At 39.5% G+C, this 24,327-nt stretch overlaps 1 protein-coding gene across 2 annotated transcripts; it reads right to left on the reverse strand.

Annotated features, from left to right (window-relative positions):
• Positions 1–8,857: 8,857 nt before the first annotated feature.
• LOC113051366 (zinc finger protein 280C-like) lies at positions 8,858–22,634 on the reverse strand. 2 transcript variants are annotated; one of them, XM_026215047.1, is made up of 18 exons: positions 22,483–22,634; positions 21,699–21,858; positions 21,373–21,599; positions 21,040–21,142; positions 17,178–17,411; positions 16,771–16,833; positions 16,599–16,684; positions 15,738–15,964; positions 13,688–13,845; positions 13,410–13,510; positions 13,188–13,334; positions 12,391–12,525; positions 12,053–12,264; positions 11,483–11,626; positions 11,341–11,403; positions 11,121–11,239; positions 10,998–11,025; positions 8,858–9,915 (listed from the first exon to the last, which is right to left on the reverse strand). In XM_026215047.1, exons 2-18 carry the CDS (start codon positions 21,856–21,858, stop codon positions 9,501–9,503), a joined length of 2,622 nt encoding a protein of 873 aa, XP_026070832.1. In that variant the 5' UTR covers positions 22,483–22,634; the 3' UTR covers positions 8,858–9,500. The 2 variants fall into 2 exon arrangements, with proteins under 2 accessions (XP_026070832.1, XP_026070833.1); XM_026215048.1 differs by having other exon boundaries at positions 16,786–16,833; positions 22,483–22,631.
• Between the last annotated feature and the right edge of the window lie 1,693 nt (positions 22,635–24,327).

A 24,327-nucleotide genomic window follows, 5' to 3' on the forward strand; every position in this document is an offset into this window, starting at 1 on the left:
CTCTACGAATGTGCAAAGATCTGCAAACATTACACTCAAATATTAAATGCAACATTGTCTTAAAACAGACAAAAACGTTTTCAACGTTTTCATTTTTCTTCTGCACTAGTGGACTTGTGATAGCATTTCCTAACTCCATATGCATACCTTGCAGTGAACGAGTATAGTATTGGATTATTTCTGATAATGGACAGACCCTGGCATTGAAGATAAATATGGAGCAGCTGCAAAGAAATGTGAAAGAAAGCAAGATCACTTATGTAACTCTTTCCAGTAGAGTCAGACCAGTAGGTAAATGTTTTCTTTTATCCAAAAGAGGGACTTAAATTGTTACGATGTTGCAGTATTTCCTAGGTTCAGTACACTTTCAGAATGCAACATTTCACAGTGTTTTTGCAAGTCACATGAATAAAACTGTATTCTGGGATCATCCATCAATATACAAATAAATTATTAATATTGCAATGGACCTGTTTTGGAGAAAAAAAATAGACATTTTAAGATGAAGTGGTGCTCTTTGGTTTTCAAGTACGTTATTTGTTCAACCACAACATTAAGACCCATTCCCATTTCCATTTATGAACTATAAGCTTGGATCGTTAGGTCAGATTGCTTTCTCGCCACAAGAAAACTGCTCCAGACTGAGACGATTGCAGAACAAGTTTCAGAAAAGAAAGCACCAAATGAGAATGGTGTGAAAACGCCCTTAATCGCTTAGTCACAACCAAAACCACAAAATCACCAAGTAAGCATCTCTGGTTACCTGCAAACAGCATGTTCATTTGCCAACAAAGTCCAGAAGTCTGATGGGATTGCCCATCCACATTGTTTTCAAAGGGATCTGATTGAGAAAAATACTTGTGTTTACCGATGTCTAAAACATAACTCATGTAAATGTATATTTCTTAGGATCTCTTTAGTCCTACCCGAGATCCAATGGCTCGAAACAGCCGATCAGTGTAGTCACAGCTATGCTCTTCCCATATTATCCAGGCCATTCAGGAGCTGATTTTGGGGGCTGAAGACAGTAAAATAGATTGTTGTATTAATGAAGTTTTTCTTTTTTAACATTATTCTCACATGGTGATCTAATGAGAACTTCATTGCATCAGAATTTGCTGACGCTCTATTTTGGCAATTACTTTGAGAACACACTTACCAAATGATGCACCCTCCTTAGGTTGCTCCTTTCTGTTTGCTACCCTTTCTGGAAGATGTTTTAGAGTGACCATCAACTGTTGATTTAACATGATTTTAAAACCATTATTTCAATCAAACTTTTGATTTCATGCCAAATAGTGTTTTTGCAGCAACTGCAGAGTGCAAGCCCACAAATTGTAAGTACTGTAAATGAATTCTTCATTTATTCCTAAATTATAATTTATTCTTTGTAATTCATTCCTATGATGGCTAAGATGAATCTCCACTTGCCATTGCTCCAGTCTTCAGTGTCACATGATCCTCCAGAAATTATTCTAATATGCTAGTTTGGTTTTCCAGAAACATTTATTCAATTATCAATGTTAAAGACAGTTGTGCTGCTTAATAAGCAGTGCAGTTCTCTGGAACCTCGTACAACTCTTGTGAGAATGGGGCCTACATCAAATCTTAAATATGAAATAAAAACCACAAAATAAAAGACTTCATTGCTATAAAGAAATATTTACAATATTTATGTACTTAGAAACTGATGCTGCAATGAACCATAACATGTCATTTACCTCTTAGGTCTTATTTGCATGATAGTCACTCCTGTGACACTTTCACCATGTAGAATCGTATAAAAGATTGGAGCAGGTCCCTGCCAGCATGGCAACAGACTAGGATGCACATTCAGGATTCAGCTGAAGAATAAAACACATACACATACAAATTATGGTCTGTAATAAGCATTTTAGTTTGGGGGAATTGCAGTATATCAGATCTGTTGTCTAAGTTTGATTGAGTGGTTTTATTTGCTTGATAACATGCTAAATGGGAGCAAGTGAAGCTGCAGATCACAGCATAGTGGGGTATGCTGTGATCTGCAGCTTCACTTGCTCCCTTTTACACACCAGCTGCAAATAAGCTGCATAACGGATAAAAAGTGCTAGTTTGTCATAAACATCAATATAAAGTTAAAACCGAGATGTAGTATGTGTATGAACAATTATTCAGTTCGCAAGTGACTGTAAGCAGGGTCATCTCATCTCAAGTGGGGAAATAGGAGGTGATGAAACTCGGGGCCCCTGATGATTTTAACCGAGCTCCACTTCTCCCCGGGATGTGATTTTAGTGGAAGGGACCCACATACCCTAGCTATGGCCCTGATCATGAACATGATCTTAACAAAGGGTTTTTTCATTACTCCAAGAAGACTTTGTTTAAGCAGGGTAATATGGTCTCTCAGTGTGTGTTTAGACTAAGATGCTCTGCACAGGGAGATAAATTGGCACACTACACAGTCTAAATCTGTTGGTGTAGGCTGAAATTTGTTTTCAAATTTTTATATAATTGCTATGCTCCCACACACAGATGATATCCTACTCTTGATACTTAATGGCGTATTAATCTCTACCTTCATCAATACAACACTTATGTGTAAAGTAAATCAGTGGAACAGTCTCTTGCAGTGCCAAATACAGACTATAATAAACTAGGGCCCCATAGAGATCATCCTTTTAATTAATAAATATTAATTGCTTTTATACGAATTACATGTGTTTTAAATCCAAGCCATGTGAATTAATTAAATTGAGATTGTAAATATTAAGTTGATTCTGTGCGCATGCGCGCAAATGCACATTTTCACGGGCGTCAAAAGGGGTTTCCAGTCAGTTTCACGGTGGGAAATAAAGACCTTTTCATTCCAGTCCTGGAAATTTCATCATTCAGTGTGCACAATAAGTAATATTTTATGTAATAGAGCACAATTTATTACAGTTAATAGTTTTTTTTTTCGCTCTATAAAGAATATAATATGGTCTAGTTCAGAACGAGTCTTTGGGATAAATTCCACAGCGACCAGAAAACGCACACACACATATAACGCAAATATTACTTGTGTCGAACTGTAAATATTTTTGGATGAAAGTATTGTTTTATAAAATTAAAATATGCCGTTTATTTATAAAGATAGTAGCTATTTAAAAAAAATGTCTTAAGTGCTTTCGGAGATGTTGATGTTAGCTCCAGGCCGCATCAGCTGTTCCCATCTAACGTTAGCTTTACCACAGCCAGTCCTTCGGGAATCTGCCTTATAATGTGGTTAAACACGAGTTCCCTTCTCGAGGCGGTAACTCAATATTACATCAGCTAAGAAATATAAGGGAACTCCTCCCTTCTCCACTTTCGCTGAAATCTTGTGGGCTAATGCTAGCTGGGGACAGCTGGCCAATGGACGCAAAGCATGCAAACACTGACAGGTCAGCGGGCAGTATAAAATGCATGGGCACGAAAATTACGTCGCAATATCTTTCTTCACGCTAGAAGTCTTACCTAAGTCATTGTGGAAGTTGCAATAGAGGACTACTCACCCTGTTTTTCCTCTCCGTATCCGATGGCTGCTACTGCTAGACTTGGACCTTCCCCAGTTATGTGTGCCCTGCCTGGGCCTCACTCGGACCACATGTGCGCCCACTGTGCCTAGCTGCATTGCGTGCCCTCAGAGCCAGAGTTGCTCGGACAACAGCGGGAATGAGGCCCACTGCCGCCAGCGAGCCGCTGGTGGGCCCTCCCCTGCCCGAAGATGAGTTCGATGTCGACTTGGTGGATGATAGCTTCCGCCCAACGAACTTCGTCCTCTTCGGAGCTGGCGAGGAAGACGACTCCATGTCGCTATCGGCATCAGAAAAGGGTTTGGGCATCCCCAAAAGGGTTACAGACCGCTCCGATCAAGAGGGTCCTGCAGACATCCAGGAGGAGCTCATCAGGGTCTTCGGCAAGGCCGTAACGGAGCTTGGTCTTGCTTGCAATGCACGTGATGAGCCTGTGAAAACTAGCTGGACTCGTGGCTCCTCCAGTCGAGCCGCTGCCAGATGGCATTGAGGCATGCAAGAGCACGTGGTGAAGTTGTGGGCTGCACCCCAATCGGCACGCACCCACTCTGCCATGCAGGCCATGTTCACTCACTCCATTCATCATCACCTCGTCAGGCTCTAAGACCAGCTAGACAGCCTGCCGTGGCAACCCGCTCCAAACCGGACACTCGTATCGGCCGAAACCAGCAGTGGTAAGAGCCTGGGAGGAATTGTCTGGGTCAGTTGAGGACTCCGCGCTGTGAGAGAGCCAGCGCGCCATCCTTGCCCACTGAGCCGTCTCCCTGACGGGCCGATAAAGTGGAAGAGTGAGTGCGCGGGAGGCCCCGTCCCCCAAGCACCATGTTCAAATGCACCATGTTCCTATGCGCGACGATTGCTATGAGTGTTTAAATGCTGTTTGTGTGAGTTCCACAATAGAAGCATGTATTTAATCACAACAAAAGAGCTTTTCTTCCTCTTACACCCAACACCGTGTCACTCGCCCTGTCTCAGAGCAGCACAGAGTCACAACCCATGATTATAATGGCCTTGTGAGGGCGCGAGAGTGCCAACACCACAAAAACACAGTGTCACTCTCCCTGTTCAGATGCATCATGTCCCCCATGCTACTACGGGTGACGATTGCTATATGTGTTTAAATGCTGTTTGTGTTAGTAAAAACTCACAATAGAAGCATGTGTCCAAATTCAACCAAAGAGCTTTCTCTTCCTCTTGCACCCAACACTGTGTCACTCACCCTACAAGAGTGCCACATCATACAATGGCCACCGTGAACCAGTGCTTCTAGCCTCGCGGGGGCAGGGCCCTGGTCAAAACAAGCCGTCAGTGGCCGTAGAGCTAACGCTTCCGCTGTGTCATTTCATGGATGCTAGGAGGGCTATCCCAGGCGTTTCCCCGTGGATACTGGGAATAATTCACTACGAATATTCTCTCCGGTTCAAACACAGACCTCCCCACCTCAATGGCATGGTCAGGAAGTTCTCAGTCTGCTCGAGAGGGAGCAATAGAGCGAAATCTCCCCTCAGATAGAGCGGAATGCGCATGTTGAATTATCTGGACGATTGGCTGATTTTAGCCCACTCAAGAGATGTGCTAATCAGTCACGTGGAAACAATGCTTCGCTATTTGGATACGCTGGGACTGCGTGTGAATATGCAGAAGAGCGTGTTTTTACAGAGTCGGACTATAACATATCTGGGAATATGTTTGGACTCGATGGCGATGTGAGCCCATCTCTTTCTAGAGCAATTTCATCGACTCTGCATTGTTTCAGACTGGGCAGGTCGTTTTTACTGAGGGAATTGCAGAGGCTTCTGGGACTGATGGCGGCAGCTTCTTCTGTGTGCCATCTGGCTGTAACTTGAGTTCCTCCAAGGGCATGGTCTTTGGTCCACAAGCGAATTACAGTCATTCACAGTTGCGTCAGCACTCTGAGGCCGAGGAGCAGCCCGGTGAGCAGTGCGCCTGGGCGTACCTGTTGTCGGTTCGAATCAGTACATGTTGCCGCTCCAATTTCGACCGAAAGGCTTGCAGGGCTAAGGACACCGCTTCCAATTCCAAACGGTTTATGTGCCACCTTCTCTGTGACTCCGACCACATGTACTGTACGGCAACATGTACTGATTCGAATTGACAACACGTCTATGGCCTCATACATAAATCACCAGGGCGGCGTGCACTCCAGAGCTCTATTCAAACAGGCAGCGAGTCTCCTGTCGTGGGTGGACCGACACTTTTCTCCATAAGAGCGGGGCACATCCCCGGTATTCTAATCCGTGGAGTGAACATGCTTTCTAGGAACGGGATTCCTCAAGGAAATGGAGGCTTTACCCAGGATCAGATCAAATGATTTGGGATCAATTCGGGAGGGCAGAAGCGGATTTATTTGCCACCAGCGAGAACACGCACTGTAGGACGTTCTCCTTGCTATCTCACTTCCCGCTGCCGGGAGAGGCTCTGACAGCATGTTGGCCGGAAACCAGGCTTTACGCATTCCCTCCGGTGAAGATTCTGCCTATGGTGTTGTGAAAAATCAGGGAGGAGAGAGCGTCAGTTATACTCGTGGCCCCCAACTGGCCGAATCAGCCCTGGTTCTCAGACCTGAGAGAGTTAGTGATGACTCCCCCGTGGCGATTCCCCCTCAGGAAGGACCTGCTGTCTCATGCGAACGGCACGATATGGCACCCCAGCCCCGAGCTGTCGAACCTTCATGTGTGGCCACTGCGGGGACCCTAATGAGTGGGACACTCTGCACTCACGAGTGCTGAACACACTTACAGAGGCGCGTGCATCCTCTACAAGACGCCTCTACGCTCTGAAGTGGGGAGTTTTCACAAAATGGTGCGAGGACATTTATATTGACCCGGGGACCTGTTGCGAGTCAGATGTTTTGTGCTTTATACAGCACAGTATGGATCGTGGGAGTTTGCCATCCATGCTGAAGGCAATTGCGGTTAAGGAGCTTCCCTGAAGACTGCCTTGCTTCTTGCTCTCGCCTCGGCGAAGAGCATTGGAGACTTTCATGAGTTTTTGATGACAATATTGCATCTGTTTCGGACCTGGCAACTGTAATGTCACTCTCCGGCTGAGACCAGGTTACGTTCCGAAGTCACTTTGGAGCACAGGTTGTGTCCCTGCCTGCCTTGTCTACTGAGCCGTCAGCCTCATGTGACGCTGATGCTCAGAATGCCGGAACCCTGTTGGGTTTTACGGGTATATATGGATTGCTCGGCCGCCTTTCGTCAGTCGGACCAGCTGTTCGTGTGCTTGGTGGATGTAATAAGGGACGTGCTGTTTCCAAACAGAGACTTTCTCACTGGATTGTGGACGCTATCAAATGCTAACGAATGCCAGGGGAAGGATTATCCCCTAAACATCAGAGCTCAGTCTGCGAGGACAATATAAATGCTTCCTGATGGGCCTGGTCTAGAGGTATGTCTGTCCAGTATTTATGTTTTGCTGCTGGCTGGTCTTCCCAGAATACATTCGCCAGGTTTTACAAGCTGGATGTACCCTCTGTAGCGTCACATGTACTTTCGGTGAGTTAAGTTTTATTCATGTGTTGTAAACTTTCACACTGCCATCCCGGCAAATACACGGGTAAAGTGTTCTAGCAATTGTTCCGGCAATATGCCGGGTCTGACGTGCAGTGTGAAAGGGGCTTTAGCGACACGCCCACTGGCTAGAACTGTCTTGCTTATGTGTGGGGGTGATTGATTCCGTTCGGGGCTTATCTTCACTGCTCTCAAGGCGGGATTTTATACAGTTCCCATATACGTCTTAGCTGACGTAATGTTGAGTTACCGCCTCGAGAAGGGAACGTCTCCGGTAACTATCGTAACCTCGGTTCCCTGAGAGGCGGGAACGAGACATTACGTTCGCATGCATTACGCACCCATGCTTTTTATAATGCCCGCTGACCTGTCAGTATTTGCAGTATTAGCCCGCAAGATTTCAGTGAAAGTGGAGAAGGGAGGAGTTCCCATATATGTCTTAGCTGATGTAATGTTGAGTTCCCTCCTCTCAATGAACCGAGGTTACGATAGTAACCATAGACAATCTAAATTGTTTTGGATGGGTAATCTTTAATCTTCTTAATTATTTGTTTTAGAGTAGTTTTTTGGGCGGTGGGTAAGATAAGTTAGATGATTTTGTGGTGAAGTAAATACTCCATGAAAACAAAAGTAATTTCTACATTAAATAATTTAGTTAAACCAGGAATAAAAAAATAAAAAATAAAAAGTAAATTCTATGTTAGTACTCAATTTAAGCTTGTAGAAATTGAAGTTGGAACTCTTAAGTGTATTTTACTTGGAAAAGTTAATCAATCTAAATTAGTTTTAGTAAATTCATTGAATCGCTTTTATTTTGCGTATTGCCCATCATGCACTGGGGCACGAATAATTACAAAATTTTAATTATTCACTGTTTTCGAGTTGTATTTACACAGTTTTATGGTTGCTTTTGATGTTAGGTTTAGTAACATCCTTTTTTGTAACACCTGGAGTTAATTTTCTACTCAAAATCACCCATTCATACTCAAACACTATTCACTGATTGTTACGGTTATTGTGTATGGTGTACCACTTATTCAGGTCTCTGAGAAATGGTGACTACTGGGTTACATTACTGGCACTCTTGTTTAGGAGAGCAAAAATCCATCTCTTGGTTCAGAAAAATGAAGTTAGAGTTGAAAATATTGCATTTGCTTTATTTGTCTGAATATTAATGAAAGATACAATAAGATATTAATAAACTATTGATTAAAATAAATTTTAGTAAGTAGAAATTTGATAAAATATCAGTAACATGATAAAATGTATCTGGTTGCACATAATTTTAGTAAATTCTACTCAAAATATTTTAGCTAAAATTATGAATATAATTAATTAGAAATTTCTGAAAGAGATGAATAAACTCAATTTGTAAAATAAGTACACTGAACTTAAATATATCTGGAATTAGATACATTTATTTCGTGCAACCCCTTGACATTATAAAATTATGTCCATATAACTTTTTTTCAGTGTGTGAGTCCCTTCTGTCTCTCACTTTTACTTCTTTTCAGATTAATTACACAATGAAACACTGCCTTCAACTATGCTACTGTTTTCTACTCCATTTGAAATCCATAGTCTTAGAAGTTTTTTTTGTTGTTGTTTAAAACGGTTTAAAATAATCTATTCACATAAAAGTGTATTCCCATCACTATTGCTTATTGAACCACATAATGATACCACTAGAGGGTGCTCTTCACCAAAACAAAACATGAGATTGTCTCCTGGACAAAGGCTGAGATATTTGCGAATCAGTGTTTCTATTTAATAACAAAACTCTGGTGAATATGTAATAAAAGTTTATTACGGATTAAGAAAAATTAATGGAATTTCTACAATGCTTTCCGTCTCAATCAATAGGAGAAATGATTCTCAATGCCGGGTCCTATCCAGATGAAGTACATTTAACAATACATTAAACACAATCTAAAAAATATATATATCAGGACACATTTTTTTTTCTCCCATTCCTACATACATTATACAAAGAAACTGCTGAACTTGTTCTTTACTCTAGGAGAACCACCTCGAGAAAAGTCTGATGTGGGAATCAGCTCCATGTTGGACACCATTACGTCTGTTTTGTGATCATCTGTAGAATCTGAACAGAACAGACACCATAAATGTGGACAGAAGGACTTCATAACAATCATATGTTTATATATAGAAGAACATTTACATTGCGATCTTTGCAACCCAATTTCAAACCTTACATAAGTACAGAAATAAAGTACTTGTATAGTATAAGAGAGTTTAAAGTCATGTTTCAGCACAGTATGCTTTCATTAATCAAGTATTTGGAAAAAGAGTTCCTATTAATGTGTTTTATAAAAAAAAAATAGGGTAGGGGGGTGAGTCTGTGGGGAACTCTGCTGCTTCTTATGTCTAGCGATGCTTTAAGAGAGCCTCGGTTCTGGGTTGCAAGTTAACCATTCATCTCCACTTGCGAGTCCTCAGTGGCTTCGTCCTCAAGGACCTCGGATGGAGTGAGAGGTTCCAGTTGAGATTCTGTTCTCATCGCCTCGGTTTCATTAGTTTTACAAAGAAAATCAGTGGGAGTTACACCACATTCATCTGTGAGGGCAGAAAGCGCGCTGACGGGAGCCTCAGAGGGAAGGCTCTTGTGTGACTCCTCTACTGACACATCATTGGTTGCAGCCTCCACTGTGTCATCCTTTACCTCGTCTGGGTCACATTTTTCAGCTCCAAGAACCTCAGACCCATCCTCTGTTATGTTGTTCTTGTTTGGTATAGCTTCTACATCACTGATCTGAATGGGTTCGGTCTCATCTCTAGCCTCAGTATTTAGTTGTTTGGAGTCATCGTGGGTCTCAGGTGACCTTAATTATGAGGTGCAACAACAAGAGAAAAGCAAAGAAACATGAACAGAGTGACACACAATGCTCCGTTAAGATTATAAGCTGTAATATCACCGGACTGATACATAAGGTTACTATCAGATTTTTAGCTACAATAAAGAGGGTCACAAAAATTACAAAAAAGGTCGTATTTCACCTCAAAAGTCAAAAATCTATTTTGTATTTATACAATGATTTGTGATCTTTTGCAATATTTTATGGCTTCATGACAATTACAGATGTTTTCATTACTGCAATGTGTTTGGAGGTTTAATGTAATTCCTGTTCTTCTCAACGTTGAGTCTCAGTGCACTTTAATTTAAGATTTATATAAATCATAATAATGTAATAAAGGCATTACAACACTACTACTACACCACCATCGTCATACACACTTCATTTCTTTTCATTACAGGAACCAGAGTGAGTTTTTTTGTATTGATGAGAAATGGAAGCAAGCAAAGTAATTTAACTTTTGATTCTTAAACTTTCATTAAATTATAAATTTAATGAATAATAAAAATAAATTTAAAAGCACCAGCTTTTCTTTGTGGTCCATAATAATAAGAATATGTTCTTCAGCTTTAATTAATGCAAAATACTTCGGTTTTAATTCAAGCAAGGTCTCTTGAATATCACTTAATAGGAATCCCAATTATATTCATTAAAAAAAAGAGGTAATTTTTTATAATAAATGATATTTCCAAACATTTCATAGGTCAGCGGGTCTGCATTCACACCCGTTTCATCAGAAAAGGTAATTTGTCTCAGTGAGGCAAGCTACACTTCCCGGTCTATTTTTACTCCCCTCTGATCACAGCTCTGACCTCTACATTTAACAAAAATACAAATAAGCATATGGTGTCATTGTACACCAATACATCATGTGCTTCACAATGAGAGCACACCAGAACACAGGGACTAACTTTTTAAAGCAGCTTTAATGATAAACAATGGGATTTTTAAATAGGAGAAAACCCTAACCTTTTATTCAACATAATTGCATGCAATAAACAATTGAAAAACAACTGAAACCACAACAATGATACACACAACTTTCATACCTGTTCATTTCTGATCCTCCATTGGTAACTTTAAAGGAAAAAAATGGTATGCAAGTAAGAAAACGTGACATCACGGAGAGAAAATAAATATTTTTGCAGTGAGTTGAGATAGGAGCATCATACCTGGCTCCAGGATGGCCTGGCAGGAGTGGGACGGCCTGTTGAGCAAATGTTCAGTCATCTGGTCAGCTCCAGAGGCATCAGCCAGAAAGTCACACTTTAGACACACCAGTGTTAGACTCCTTGAACAAAATGTAAAAAAAACAAAAAATAAATTCTACAAGACTAACACAAATAAACCCCTCTATCACAGTAAACGGTCACCTACCAGAGCCAAACTTACCGCAATCCGCGTGGAGGCTTCCTCACTTTCCCAAAGCGCTCTTTTGAAGAACCGCTGTGAAACCTGCAGATGAAAAGAACACTATGTAGAGATCGGATTACATTCATTTGGAACCATTCATTCATCCATGTTTTCCCTTTACCTGACCATATGCTGTCGGAAGGCTTTCTGGCAACTTGATCTGAACTTGCATATATTGCACCTCAGCGATAAAGGATAGTGAACGTAAGGGTCCTTAACCTCTGAGAGACACTCAACACATCTATTTCTCCCTCTCCTCGGAAGTCTGTGAAGAATAAATACTTGTTAAGACTGTGACTTAACTTTCAATACAACACAATGCACCAGCTGAATCCTATATCATTTGGTTGTTACAAGCACACTACACTAGGTATGTGTACAGCGTGCATGCTGTAAATGTAATCATTAGTATAGTGTGTGCGTACTGTACAGACAAAGCCAGATTCTTCTAATCGCACGTGCTTTAATGCACCTTTCATTTTATGCATTAATTAGTTGCACCAGCCCAATGCCTCACATTCGGAAAAGAAACAGAAGACACTGAACAACAACAAACTACTGGCCACAGCATCAACAACTACAAATACCTGTGCTGATTGGGAGATACGCAAAATGCTAGCTTTTCGGCTGTACACATGAGCTAAGTGTTTCCTTCAAAACTGAAGTACACTTTTGGCTTAAGAATCCTCACTTTAGTCTTTTAAGTTCATTGTTTTGGATGCTCGGGCTCCAGCTGAACTGGTTTGTGGTCTTCGTCTTTCCTCCATTTACGTTTGGTTTGGTTGTGTTTGCTGGTGTTTTAACAGGCTGTTTGGTCGTTTCAGGACTTGTGGGTATGATGTAGGACTTGCTTGAAGCTTCGGAAGACATAGGCGCACCAGAAACTGAGGCCCGAATCGTCACCTGAAAATATTAAATAATGCTTATGTAAAGTATAATCTCAGATATTTTGTGATTATATAGCGAATACAGTTAAGATTATATAGTCTAGATTTCATGATTATTATAACGATTTGGGTTCAAGCGGACCTTGGTTCCTGGAGGCAATCCGTCAAGCTTTCTAGGCTTCCTGTAGGTTCGGTGGAAGTGAGTTTTGTGTTCCACTTTTTCCTTATAGGTGAGGAAATTTAATCTGCACTTTCCACACCTTTGAATCCCTTTTTTCTAGAAAATACAGATAAAAGAAACCGATTACACATACCAAGTTTAGTGACAAGTTATATTCAACAATTGAATTGTGCATTTAATTTAGATGTTTATTAACATTTTTGCAAAATGTTTTATATTACGTATGCACATAAGTTTACATACCCCTTGCAGAATACGCAAAATGTTCATAATTTTAACAAATGGAATCATGAAAATTGCATGTTTTTTATGTCACTATAGTCAATGGTTAAATATTAGAAGGAAAAAAAAAGAATATATATATTACATATGTCAAACTTAAGTTGAACTTATGTTCATGTCTCTAATGTGCATCATTCCACCATCACGTGCACTATTGTTATTGTCACAAAGGTTGCTCTTGGCTGATATGACTCGTGGTTAATCTGGTTTGCTGTTGCCAGGGAGAAGCCCATAAGGAGTAACCAGGGAAGGAATAGAGTACGCCACCATTGTCAGCCTGTTATATATTACACCAAGGTGTTCGGCAGACAACTAAATCTATCTAACCTTAGAGTGAGAGCCAATGGGGCAACACACAAATGAGTTACATATTGTGCTGACTTCAGATCAGTGATGTCTCAAAATACACAGACAAAGAGACAGATGATGTCTTATCCGAGAGCATATCAAGAAGACGAATGAGGTAATACACTCACTTGATGTCTCATGTAGTGTTGCATGTACATATGGCCACTGCGAAGCACTTTCAGGCAAAAGGGACAAAGCAGGTCTTTAGTGTTTTCATGAACTGTGCGGAAATGGTTATCCACATCAGTGAAGAAGGAGGACCTGTAGTTGCAAACCTTCAAGAGAGCGAAAAACAAAATGAGAATCAAGTATCTGAAACACAAATACATAGAGCAACGATGAGGTTTTACCTGACAGGCATAGGGCATCTCTCCAGGTTTGTGATTGTCCCTCATGTGCTCCAGAAGCACTTGCTCCGTCTCAAAAGCCAATTCGCATATTTTACAATTGCCTGGGGAAAGAGAAGATAACAATACACTTCTTATACATCTAAACCATTGACTTATTCCACTCAGGTGAAATATTCTCATTCAAATTACGGCATCGCTGACTATTTTTACATAACCTCTGGCCAAGAACCACCTACTGAAAAAAGAAAAGACCCTGTGGCTGAAATGTTGTGACTTACTGGTGGACTCGAAAGGACTGTGAGCACTTTCTATGTGACACTGCAGTTGAAAGGGAGTTGAATACTGCCGATAGCAATGTTGACACGTGGTGTGACTCTCCCAGCTCTCACTGTTCTGCTTCTCCAACTCCAGGTGATGTTTCATGTGGTTCATGAACCTGAGTGAGAAGGAAAAGGAACAGAGGGATGAGGAGGATAAAAGGATAGCATTATTAAAACTAGCTGATTTTCAGCTGTAGTCTTCATTTACATAGTCCTTGAAGGACAGGAGGGCCGTTAACAGCCCCTGTGACCAACTTGCTGCTAAATTATTGACAGGCAACTTCTGACACATTCAGAGTTATCCCTCACAGTGGGGCAGACTCCTGCGGCACTAGCAATGACCCCAACATTTTTACTCCACAAATGCAAAGCCACATATCACAAATGCAGTCTGTTCTGGACGGGGATCCTGTAAGGGGTCTCGCATAAATGACTAATAAAATAAGAAAATAATGTTCTTACTGAAGCTACAAGCACACATACATTCACAGAATAAAGTGACTCAATGAAATGAAAAAAATAAACTATGAACATAAACCCATTGTTTATATTTGTGCCTTGCATATGCATCCATTTTGGCAAGTTTCACATGACAGGTAATAGGTGAGAAATGTCAGATTCATCAAGTCTGTCACTTATCTATTCTTAATCTGAGTGTGTGTGCGCGTGTAGAGATTTCTGCAAAAACAGTCAGGAGGTGTGACACTCAACAAAAATCAAGTTTTTCCATTTCAGCTTGTGGTAAGAGTGAGAAGGCTTTGGGGACACCTGCAACATGTGACATTAATGACACCCTTTAAGGCTCCACAAACAGCTGCAATCTTGGGAGAACTCAGTCTGACACAAGCGGGACCGCTGTTGACAAAGGTGTGACAACTAAACAGGAAAGCCTTTGATGTGTGAGGAAGTGAATGTCAAACAGATGTACACCATTCAAACAGGTAAACCACTACAACGTGCCTGCTCTCTCAGGAGCGGAGTTTCCTTTTGCTTTTCAAAAGACACCTAAAAATAGATGCACAACATCCTCTGAGAATCATACCATTTCAGATGCTGCAACCGAAGATCACATCCTATTTTTGAAACAGGTTCCAGCTTTGTCTTTAGATTACGTTGGATTTAAGATACAAATGAGCAGTACATGAACTATAAACTCAACGTAAACCCTAATTCATCAAACACCTCTGAAGGGAAGGGAAAATGCCAAAGTTAAAGTAGCTAATGTTCAGCATCCTTTAGGAAACTAAATAAAACTTATGCACAGTTAAATATAATTAGCCAAATTACAAACATACACCATTAAGTGTCACCTTTGAACAGTGCAAGGCCTGTGCGTGATTACTCAAAAAGCAATTGAGCTCCCAAGGGTTTTCAGGAGATAAATTAGCAAATATTCTACTTAAAGTTCATGTTCTAACTGTGCATAATAGCCATTATAATACCAGCAATTATACTGCGCTTCTTCTTTGTTTAATGATGTGACGCTCAGACTGCTTCGGTTCTCTCTGCATCACTTGCCATTGGTGCCCTGACGTTGAGCGGCCAATTTTTCAGTCAGCATATTCTGCAACCTCAGCTCCCCTAATAGGCATTTTTATGCGGCTGAACTGTGACCCCCGCCGCCAGAACTTGGGGTGCTCTGCAAACGCGCCTCCCCATTAAAAGGAGCTTACTGAGGCTCTTCTCACGCCGTGGCGGAGTAAAGTTATTTAATCACAGGAACAGTTCTTACAGCAGCCAAACTACCCTCCATTATTCATCTGGGCCCCTAGAGGGAGCGGGGGTCTGATAATGTCATCCATCTGAGGGGGATGCAGTGATGGGGTCTCTCTTTCTCTAACTATTGCTCTCTCCATCTCAGGGCTCTTGTAGCTAATGGCTCTCGTGAAGAATGTTCCCTCTAAGCCGCGTATACGATGTTGCTCCCGCACAGACCAAAACAATTATACAAAGAAGCTGACTTAAATCAAACTAAGAAAACTCCAAAAATAAACACTCCAACAAATACCTGATATTGTTCTTGAGCATTTTTAAACAGCTGTTGCACTTAAACGTGGTGTTGGACTTGAATTTGGGAATCAGAGATGGATCCCCTTCACATTTCCCGTAGTAGAAGTCTGAAACCAGCATGATGAGTTTGCCTTTGTCAGACTCGTAGACTTTCAGCGCACTGGCTTGATTGTCAGGCTTCGATGTTGAAGGGAACACAGAGTCCAACAATTCAGGACAGCACAGCTGAAGAACAAGAGAAGAAAAGCTACATTACATCTAAATCTTGCTTTTGAGTACATCTGTCTCTCTACACGAGGTGGTGGCAACCGTTTTGAAATAAAGTGCCATTTTTTACTTTTCTAGTTAATCAGTCAATCACAGAGTGCTCAAACTTGAATGTGAATAAATGCCTAAATTAAACCTAAAGTGATCATTCAGCAACCACTCTTTAGAAGACCTTGATTAAACTGCTCAATTCATATGGATTACTTTTATGATGTCTTTATGAAATTATGGTTGAATTCATTCGATGGAGGGAAAAATAATGAGAATATTTTAAAGGATCTTCAGTTAATGTCCAAAGATGTGTACAAGAATCATGAGTTTAGATTTTGATGAATTGATTAAAAATGTGTCATTTTTGGGTAAATGATCCCTTTTAAGAAAAATGTCTTATTCTTTGTTTTAAAACACTGCACAAGATAACATATCATTTATGCAATTAATCATTTTGAGACCAATTAGTAACAAAAAAATGCAGAACAAACTACATAAGCAGTGTGTGTGTGCACATGAGGGGCACTGCAGTTTACTTGGTTCAGTTGGGGAAACAAAGGAACCAGAAAGGAAACAAAAAACAATAGTAAAACATACCAACCTTCATATGATTTTTTAAAGGCTGAAAGGCAAACGCATTCTGACACCTGGGACACTTCTTTGTGAAGGGGAAATCATTTTCCCCAGCTGTCAAAGGAGGAAAAAAAGATTAAAAGATGAACACAGATTGTTGCTTCTGGAAATTCTGCAATACATATTGGACAAAAACATACCCATGTCAAGCTTACCTCCTTTGGACCCAATGTTGTTTGTGTCATTTATCATTTTGCCATTATCTGTGGGTGATAAAAAGAAACTTCCAATAAAGTTTTTTTTTAGTTGTCAAACAACCTTCAAACATTTCAGAAAAGCCAGAGTAGCAAGTGTTACTGTACCTTTTTGCCATTTTTTATTTATGTATTATTGTAGCTTTGTTTACGGACAACAAATAAATCCCATTTTGTTGTCATGGTTAATTACAGATGCTCAATCATCCAAAAATTAAGGTGGGTGAATGGCAAGCATAACCTTGGTTATAACCCTTTCACTTAAATAACACCCTAACCTAGAAAAAAAGGTCTACTGGTCAATTAGTGGATACACTGATAAAGCGTATCAATCGGCACAGACACAGGCTTACCTCTGCTGTTCATAGCTGGCAGGGATACAGTTTTCCTTTTTGCTAGTGTTGCTGGGACAATGCCTGTTGTGCTTCGAAATCCTGAAGTAGTTTGGGACTGAGGAGAAAGGTTAGCCGGGGCTTGCACATTGGACAAGGTCACCACATTGTCCTGGATATGCTGCACTTGAGGCCTATGGATGACCCCCTGCTTTGAAGCAGCAATGACTTGCGGCACTATCTGCTGACCTGGTGCTTGAGAAACAAACACAGAAATTAATGAAGCAATCATATACCAATTCAACTCATTTGCATACACTACATTTCATATACATATATAAGGCCCACTTTCCTGCAGAGTTTAGCTCCAACCTAGGTCTGGGAGACATGAGTAAAAAAATAAAATAAAATAAAATAAAAAAAGATCACCATAAAATTGTTCATGTCAGTCGCTATGAATATATCAAAATAAATTTGTAATCTTGCCGATTTTTTTTTTTTCCTAGTCATTCATTCTTAAAATATCTTAACAGAAAAATCTATTTCTTTCTTTCTGTATGTTCTAACGGGGGATATTTCAAATCATGAAAGACATTTGTGTTGCCTGACTTTAAAGATGCGTATCTTCAGCACAGTTTGCAGTGCAGCCTACAATATTAATAATAATATTAAATTTTTTGTGTCTTAGAAATGCACATTTGACAGTAACTTTTAGCTTGAGTTAGGATGCAGATAATTTAAGTTCATTATTTAAAAAAAGTAACATTTGTAAAAATGGTAAAAACCTACATTCAACTATTTTGACAACTTTTTTCAAATTAACCAATGGTCTTCCATAGTAGCATACATTTAGATCATGATAACCTAGGGTGACCATATTTTAGTTTTCTAAAACGAGGACAGTGGGTGCGGGGGGCTGAGGTGTGGATGGTTGGTGGTTAGGGTAATGCTGAAAATGCCCAAAGTAACGCAATCCCAAATATCAAAACAGGTCCTTTCCATACCTAAAATACATATTTTACAGTCACCATTAAGCATTTTGATCATAAACACAGCTACAAAGCTTTCTACCAGCGTCCTTTTTCACAAAACTTAACATCTAGCACAGTTTTATCGTAAGCAGAATCAGGGTGCAGGTTGTACCCATGGCCCTGTTTGAAATAGTGTAAATAGCACAAATATATAAATAGAACAAAAATAGAAATTAAACAAAGTTTAGTTTTTTCAAGTTTGTAGGCATTCAGGTAGTGCTCAGGTAAGTACAGTTCATACGGAAAACCAGTGTATATTTTTATTTACCGATGTATTTAATTACTCAGCGTTCGGAACGAACGTTATGCTGCGCCGCGGCTATGCGACACGATTTCGGACAGACCCTTTGCAATGTTGCATTCTAAGCTTCGACTGCGAGGCGTAGACAGTAGTGCTCTGGTGTTACGTTATAACACCGTTTCACACATACTCTGTCTGCAGAGTGTATTAACAGATTCCAGCTGCATGAGACTGCGGTCCATCAGTGAGTTCAAGGAGCGGTGCGTCTGCAGCAGTGCAGCGATTGTTAACGTACCGAGTCTATTTTTGCTGTGCTGCATGCGCTGAATTAAAGTAAGCGTAAAAAAAAAAAAACACGTAAGAAACCGGAAAACTGGCATAATTAAAAAAAAAAAAAAAAAAAAAAAAAAAGAGATATAAATTTTTGGTCAAACCAACCAGCACTACTTTCAGGTACAGAAACCAAATAATCAAATGTAAAATAGCATTTCATAGTCTTCAATGTATAAATTAAATATAGATTAGGTTAGTTCTTTTGTTAAAACAAAAATGTATCCTGTCAAGAGCAGTGAGTGATTTTTTTCTAGGATTAACATCACACCGACACATTTTTTAGGTAAAAAAAAACAAAAAAAAACAAAAAAAAAAGAGGACATGGTTGGGAAAAAGAGGACGTATGGTCACCCTATGATAACCATGGTTAGATCCACACACATGGCATCTCAATACCATGGTAATAATTTTACTATGAATGTATTGTTTATAGGTATATGTTTGAAAAACACTAGTCTAAACAGTATTTAGTATGATTGAACAAACACTATAGATTACATTAAAAAAAAATACTGTTATTATATTCCATCGCTCCTTTAATATGTTAAATACATAATATAAGAAAATTTTATGTGCAAATCTCATATTTCTGCCAAAATCTTATGGTGCTGTCAGTGTTACTACAGTAAATCCATGTTAAACAATGAAGATTTTTAGACTTCAAATCTCCTGACTGTGTCGTTACGCACCATGTTCCTCAGCTCTGTTTTATTTGGCTTTAACTAGTTTAAATCACCGAGTCATTCGTGTTCTTCGCTGATTTTAAGCTCTTCACACTGGATCTCACAGCGTGATCAGCGAGTAAACGCATCTGCTCTAGTGAGCTCGTGCTGCGCTGCAGTTTGACCTTTGAACCGAGCAGATAAATGGTCTGTGTTGTGTGATTCAAATAAGCAAAACTGTTTCGTTCCACATTTGGCGCATAAACATTATGAATATTTGTCGAACTCTTGTTAACGCTTTATTGAGGAAAATTATATCACAATAATGATCTTTATCGTTTTATTGCCCAACCCTAATTAAACACCCCTGAATAAACAATTAAGGTCTTCAGGATCACTACAAAGTTACAGGCAGGTGAGGTTGATCAAGGTTGGAGCTAAACACCAGGAAAGTTGATCTTGAGGGCGATGAGAACCTCTGCTTTTATTGAACAAGGATGCAATAAATAGATCACAGGTGACCATAAAACATTTATCATTTTACAAAAAAAAAAAGTGTCTATTCTTTTGAACTTTTTATTTAAAAAAAAAAAAAAACTCACAGTTTTCCCATAATATTAAGCAGCATTGCTTGTAACAATGATAATAACAAGAAGAAATGTTATTTGAGCACCAAATTGACATGTTCTAATGATTTCAGCAGGATCGTGTGACACTGAAGACTGGAGTAATGAAATTCAGTTTTACCATCTCAAAAATAAGTTACATTTGTAAAAAAAAAAATTCAATAAAAATTTTTTTCTTGAAATCTGAATCTTTCAAAAAACATTTTACAAGTTTACTAACCCCAAACTCAGCCGCCTAGTGGTTAGAGAGTTTGACTCCTAACCCTAATGTTTGAATCTCGGGCCTGCAATACAACGACTGAGATGCCCTTAAACAAGGCACCGAACCCCCAAATGAGCCCCAAACTTCTACCTGGGCACCGCAGCATAAATGGCTGTGTGTTCACTGCTGTGTGTGTGCGCACTTTGGATGGGTTAAAGGTGCTGTAGGGAACTTTTGTAAAAAAATATTTTTTACATATTTATTAAACCTGTCATTATGTCCTGATAGTAGAATATGAGACAGATAATCTGTGAAAAAAATCAAGCTCCTCTGGCTCCTCCCAGTGGTCCTATTGCCATTTGCATAAACTCCATCGCTCTCGGTAAAAAATAACCAATCAGAGCTGCGGTCCATAACTTTGTTTGTGTTCAAAATATAGAAAAATGTATATAATAAGCGAGTACACCATGAATCCATTTTCCAAACCGTGTTTTTAGCTTGTCCTGAATCACTAGGGTGCACCTATAATAAGTGTTTATATTCAGACTATTTTAGATTGCTTCAGGGGTACCTCGGCGGAGTAACCCAGTACCTTTGTGATTCTTCATAGACATAAACAGAGAGAAGTAGTTCCGGCTACGATGTTCTTCCGCAAGACGCAAGCAATTCTGTTTATGAACCACTAGAGCGTCAAAAGTTCCCTACCACAGCTTTAAATGCAGAGCATGTATTCTGAGTATGGGTCACTATACTTTCACCAAAAACAAACTACACAGACACATTAATACCTGGCACAACCCTGAAAGTGGTTCCTGGTGGATACTGTGAGCCCAGAGAGCTGATGAACGAGGTGTTGCTGTTGAGAGTCTGTGGTGATGCCACAACGTAACCCTGGTGAAATAATAAAGAAAAAAAAATAAAGATCAAATTCAGCCTACAAACACACACATTAATGAATCTAAATTCATGCAGGTTTATTACTAATGTAAAATTAAACCCCTTTGGGAAGAAGCCTGTGGCTACTATGGGTCAGAAAGCAACTCCATCATTGTACTTAGCATTTGTTCACAGATTGATATCACAGATCTGACCTGAGTAAGTTGAAAAAGAATTGAAGTTACCTGATTGTTAATAATTATGGGTTGAGGGGCTGTCTGAGGTCCTAGAGTTGTGTTGAGAGGGATGAGGATAGGATTTCCTCCTGACGGGGCAGAGCCTCGCACCATGACTGTATGACCTGTAGCTACCCTAGCAGGGTTTGATAGCACTTGCGGAGAATTTTGTGATGATGCCAACGTAGACAGTTTTTGAACCGGGAAATTACTCTGGTTCTGTTGGTTAACAGCACCTGAAGATCACAAGAACAAAAAACACAATGAGCTACATTCTGAAGTACAAGAACAGAACAGAAGTGACAGTGCGCCAGACAGAGAGTCAAAGAGTCAACCTTGTCTTTTGTTGGGTGCAGGCTTAGAGCTACAGATTTCACCGACAAATATTGGCTCATCATCATCATCGTCATCAAGATCGATCAGATTGATTTCTGGTATTGCCTTCTGCCACGGCTCCAACTCCTCCTCTTCACACTCCATAAACAGCTCAGACATCTAAGAGGAAAGAAAACATCAGTGCAGTGCTATCTGGTTAGTGAAATTATACCAATAACCCACAGATTACATCATAACTTCTCAAAACATCTCAATAAAAACTAGTAATACTTGAGACTCCAGCAAAACGAATGTGCCATATACATCACTAAACCAAGCTATGTGTTAGAAGAACCGAATTATCTTTGCTTTCCACAGAAAAAGACATATGTAGACATGCTAATTCTAAGTTTAAAAACACAACTATAGTAATGCAAACCCTGTGATCCACCTCTTGCAGCCACGAGACTGTTACTGCGGACACACACCGGCTAATATGCTAATTCAGATTCACAACATTTACTCCCAGCTGGTACCTCAAAATGCAGTCAAGAAAGAATTGCAAAAACGCTAAGAAGTCAGATACATTCATACATCGGCATAGATCTAGCACATTATTCAGAAAACCTTTAGCAGGTACGTTTTGGTCGGCTATGTCTTGAAGCTAACGTGCTAAAAAAACAAGAAACATAGCAAGCGCCTGCAGAGAGAAACGACAAATCACACAGGAAATGTTCACTGCCTTTGTTATGTAAAGTTAAGGCAAACATTGCAGATGGAAAAAAAAGCGAAAGTCGGCCTTACCTTTTAAAATCTCGGATTAATTACAAACAACATCAGTGTTGAGTCAAACACGATCACAGCAGCGGCGTGAAGCGCGGAGGATCATGGGAAATCAGAGGGACTCAAGAACCTCACGTCTCTCACAAAAGCCTGACAAGTCTCAGTTTATGAAAACATTAAAAGTACAGAACATAAAGCAGCTGTCTGCAGAGAAGAAAATAAACCAATTATAACTCAAGTTAGACAATAAAACTTGGTCAAAACAAAGACAAACGCCGTCCACGTCCACATCACTATTATCCTTAAAGAGTTTTAGATTTTAAGACTTCCTTCGCGCTACATTTATACTAAAACTACAGCAAACTTTCTATGAATTAACTAATGGATGACAAAACAAAAACAACAAATAACATCAGAATAACATCAAAAATGTATGCGTAATAGTTGAAGTAATTCATTGATGATTAAACAGAAGCACAGTGATAATATTTAGTTAACTTAGAATTAGAGTTCAACTTGACAAGCAGCAGCTCTCTGATCTTGTGTTTATTTTGACCAACAGGTGGCACTATGAGTGTTGTGATGGTCAGGGATGCATGCCATTAATAAACAACCAATGTCATCATCACCAGCAGATGATAGGCCTACATCTCGAGCTTTCATTCAGAAAGTTTGGAGGGAAGGGATTTTAGAGTTTTTTAAAGAGTTTTTATTTTTATTTTTATTTTTATTTTCAAATCTTTTATGGATGGCGTATGTTGTAAATCTGTAAGCTGTTTTGGCTGTGAATGTGAATGAGCTATTTGTTGCCAGTAAGTTGGTTTTAATATGTCAAACTTTCTAGTGTAGTGTAGTTAAGAATCATTGACAACCCAGAGAGACCGTTTTACACTTTGCAAATTTACTCAGATTTAATCTGCCTCATCGCATATCTAAATCATAATATTAAATGGCTATGGGTCCTTTAAAAAGATGCTATACAACTAAGCTAAACAACCATTCTTACATGAAGCTTATTTATTGCATTCCTTCTCTTCAAAAATATGTTTTCATGTATTTACGATTTAAGGATTCAGTAATTACGGTTGTAAAAAACAAAGTTAGCAAATTTATTTATCTGTATATGAAAATTGATTTATTCGAAAATATTATAACTCTCATGAGTCCAAAAGTTAATAATAGCAAGAACAGCAATAAAAAAAACAATATTACAAATGTATATATACTTAAATATATATAATATATATATATATATATATATATATATATATATATATATATATATATATATTTTTTTTTTTTTTTTTTACATTTTTCATAATTCGTCACATCGCATATACTGCACTACACATATATTGCACTATTCTTTTTATGATTTTCATGTTGTAGCACAGTAACCTTTTCTTGATGTTTCACTGGCAAGTGAAGAATTCAAATTCTCCGGATGAAGGAAAGAAGAAATGTGTGGTTATCAAAGTTATCTCTAGTGATGTAAGTCTTGAAAGGAGGAATAGCAATGTCCATAAGTTTACATAGTTTTGGTAAAGTGTGCACGAGGTCAGAGGGTCTCCTAAACATTTATGCTGCTGCACTTGTTCCAGCAGAACACATAATGCAGTTAAAATCATGTATCCCGTTCTTTAATAATGCTCAATTTCACCCAATACTAATAATGCACATGGCCAACGAAGCCCACATATTCGTGAAGGGAGTTGAGAGGTAAACCAAACTGATTTTAGGAGGTGCTCCAGTGGTCCTTTACTCCCCTAGCAAGGTTGTGTGTCAGGCTTTATGATTCGCCACACATGATATTCATCCGCGCCGCTGAAGAACAGTCAAGTCTACGCGCTAGCGGAAGGACACGAT

Source organism: Carassius auratus, chromosome 32, assembly GCF_003368295.1.
Source record: "Carassius auratus strain Wakin chromosome 32, ASM336829v1, whole genome shotgun sequence".
In the NCBI taxonomy this organism is placed as follows: Eukaryota; Metazoa; Chordata; class Actinopteri; order Cypriniformes; family Cyprinidae; genus Carassius; species Carassius auratus.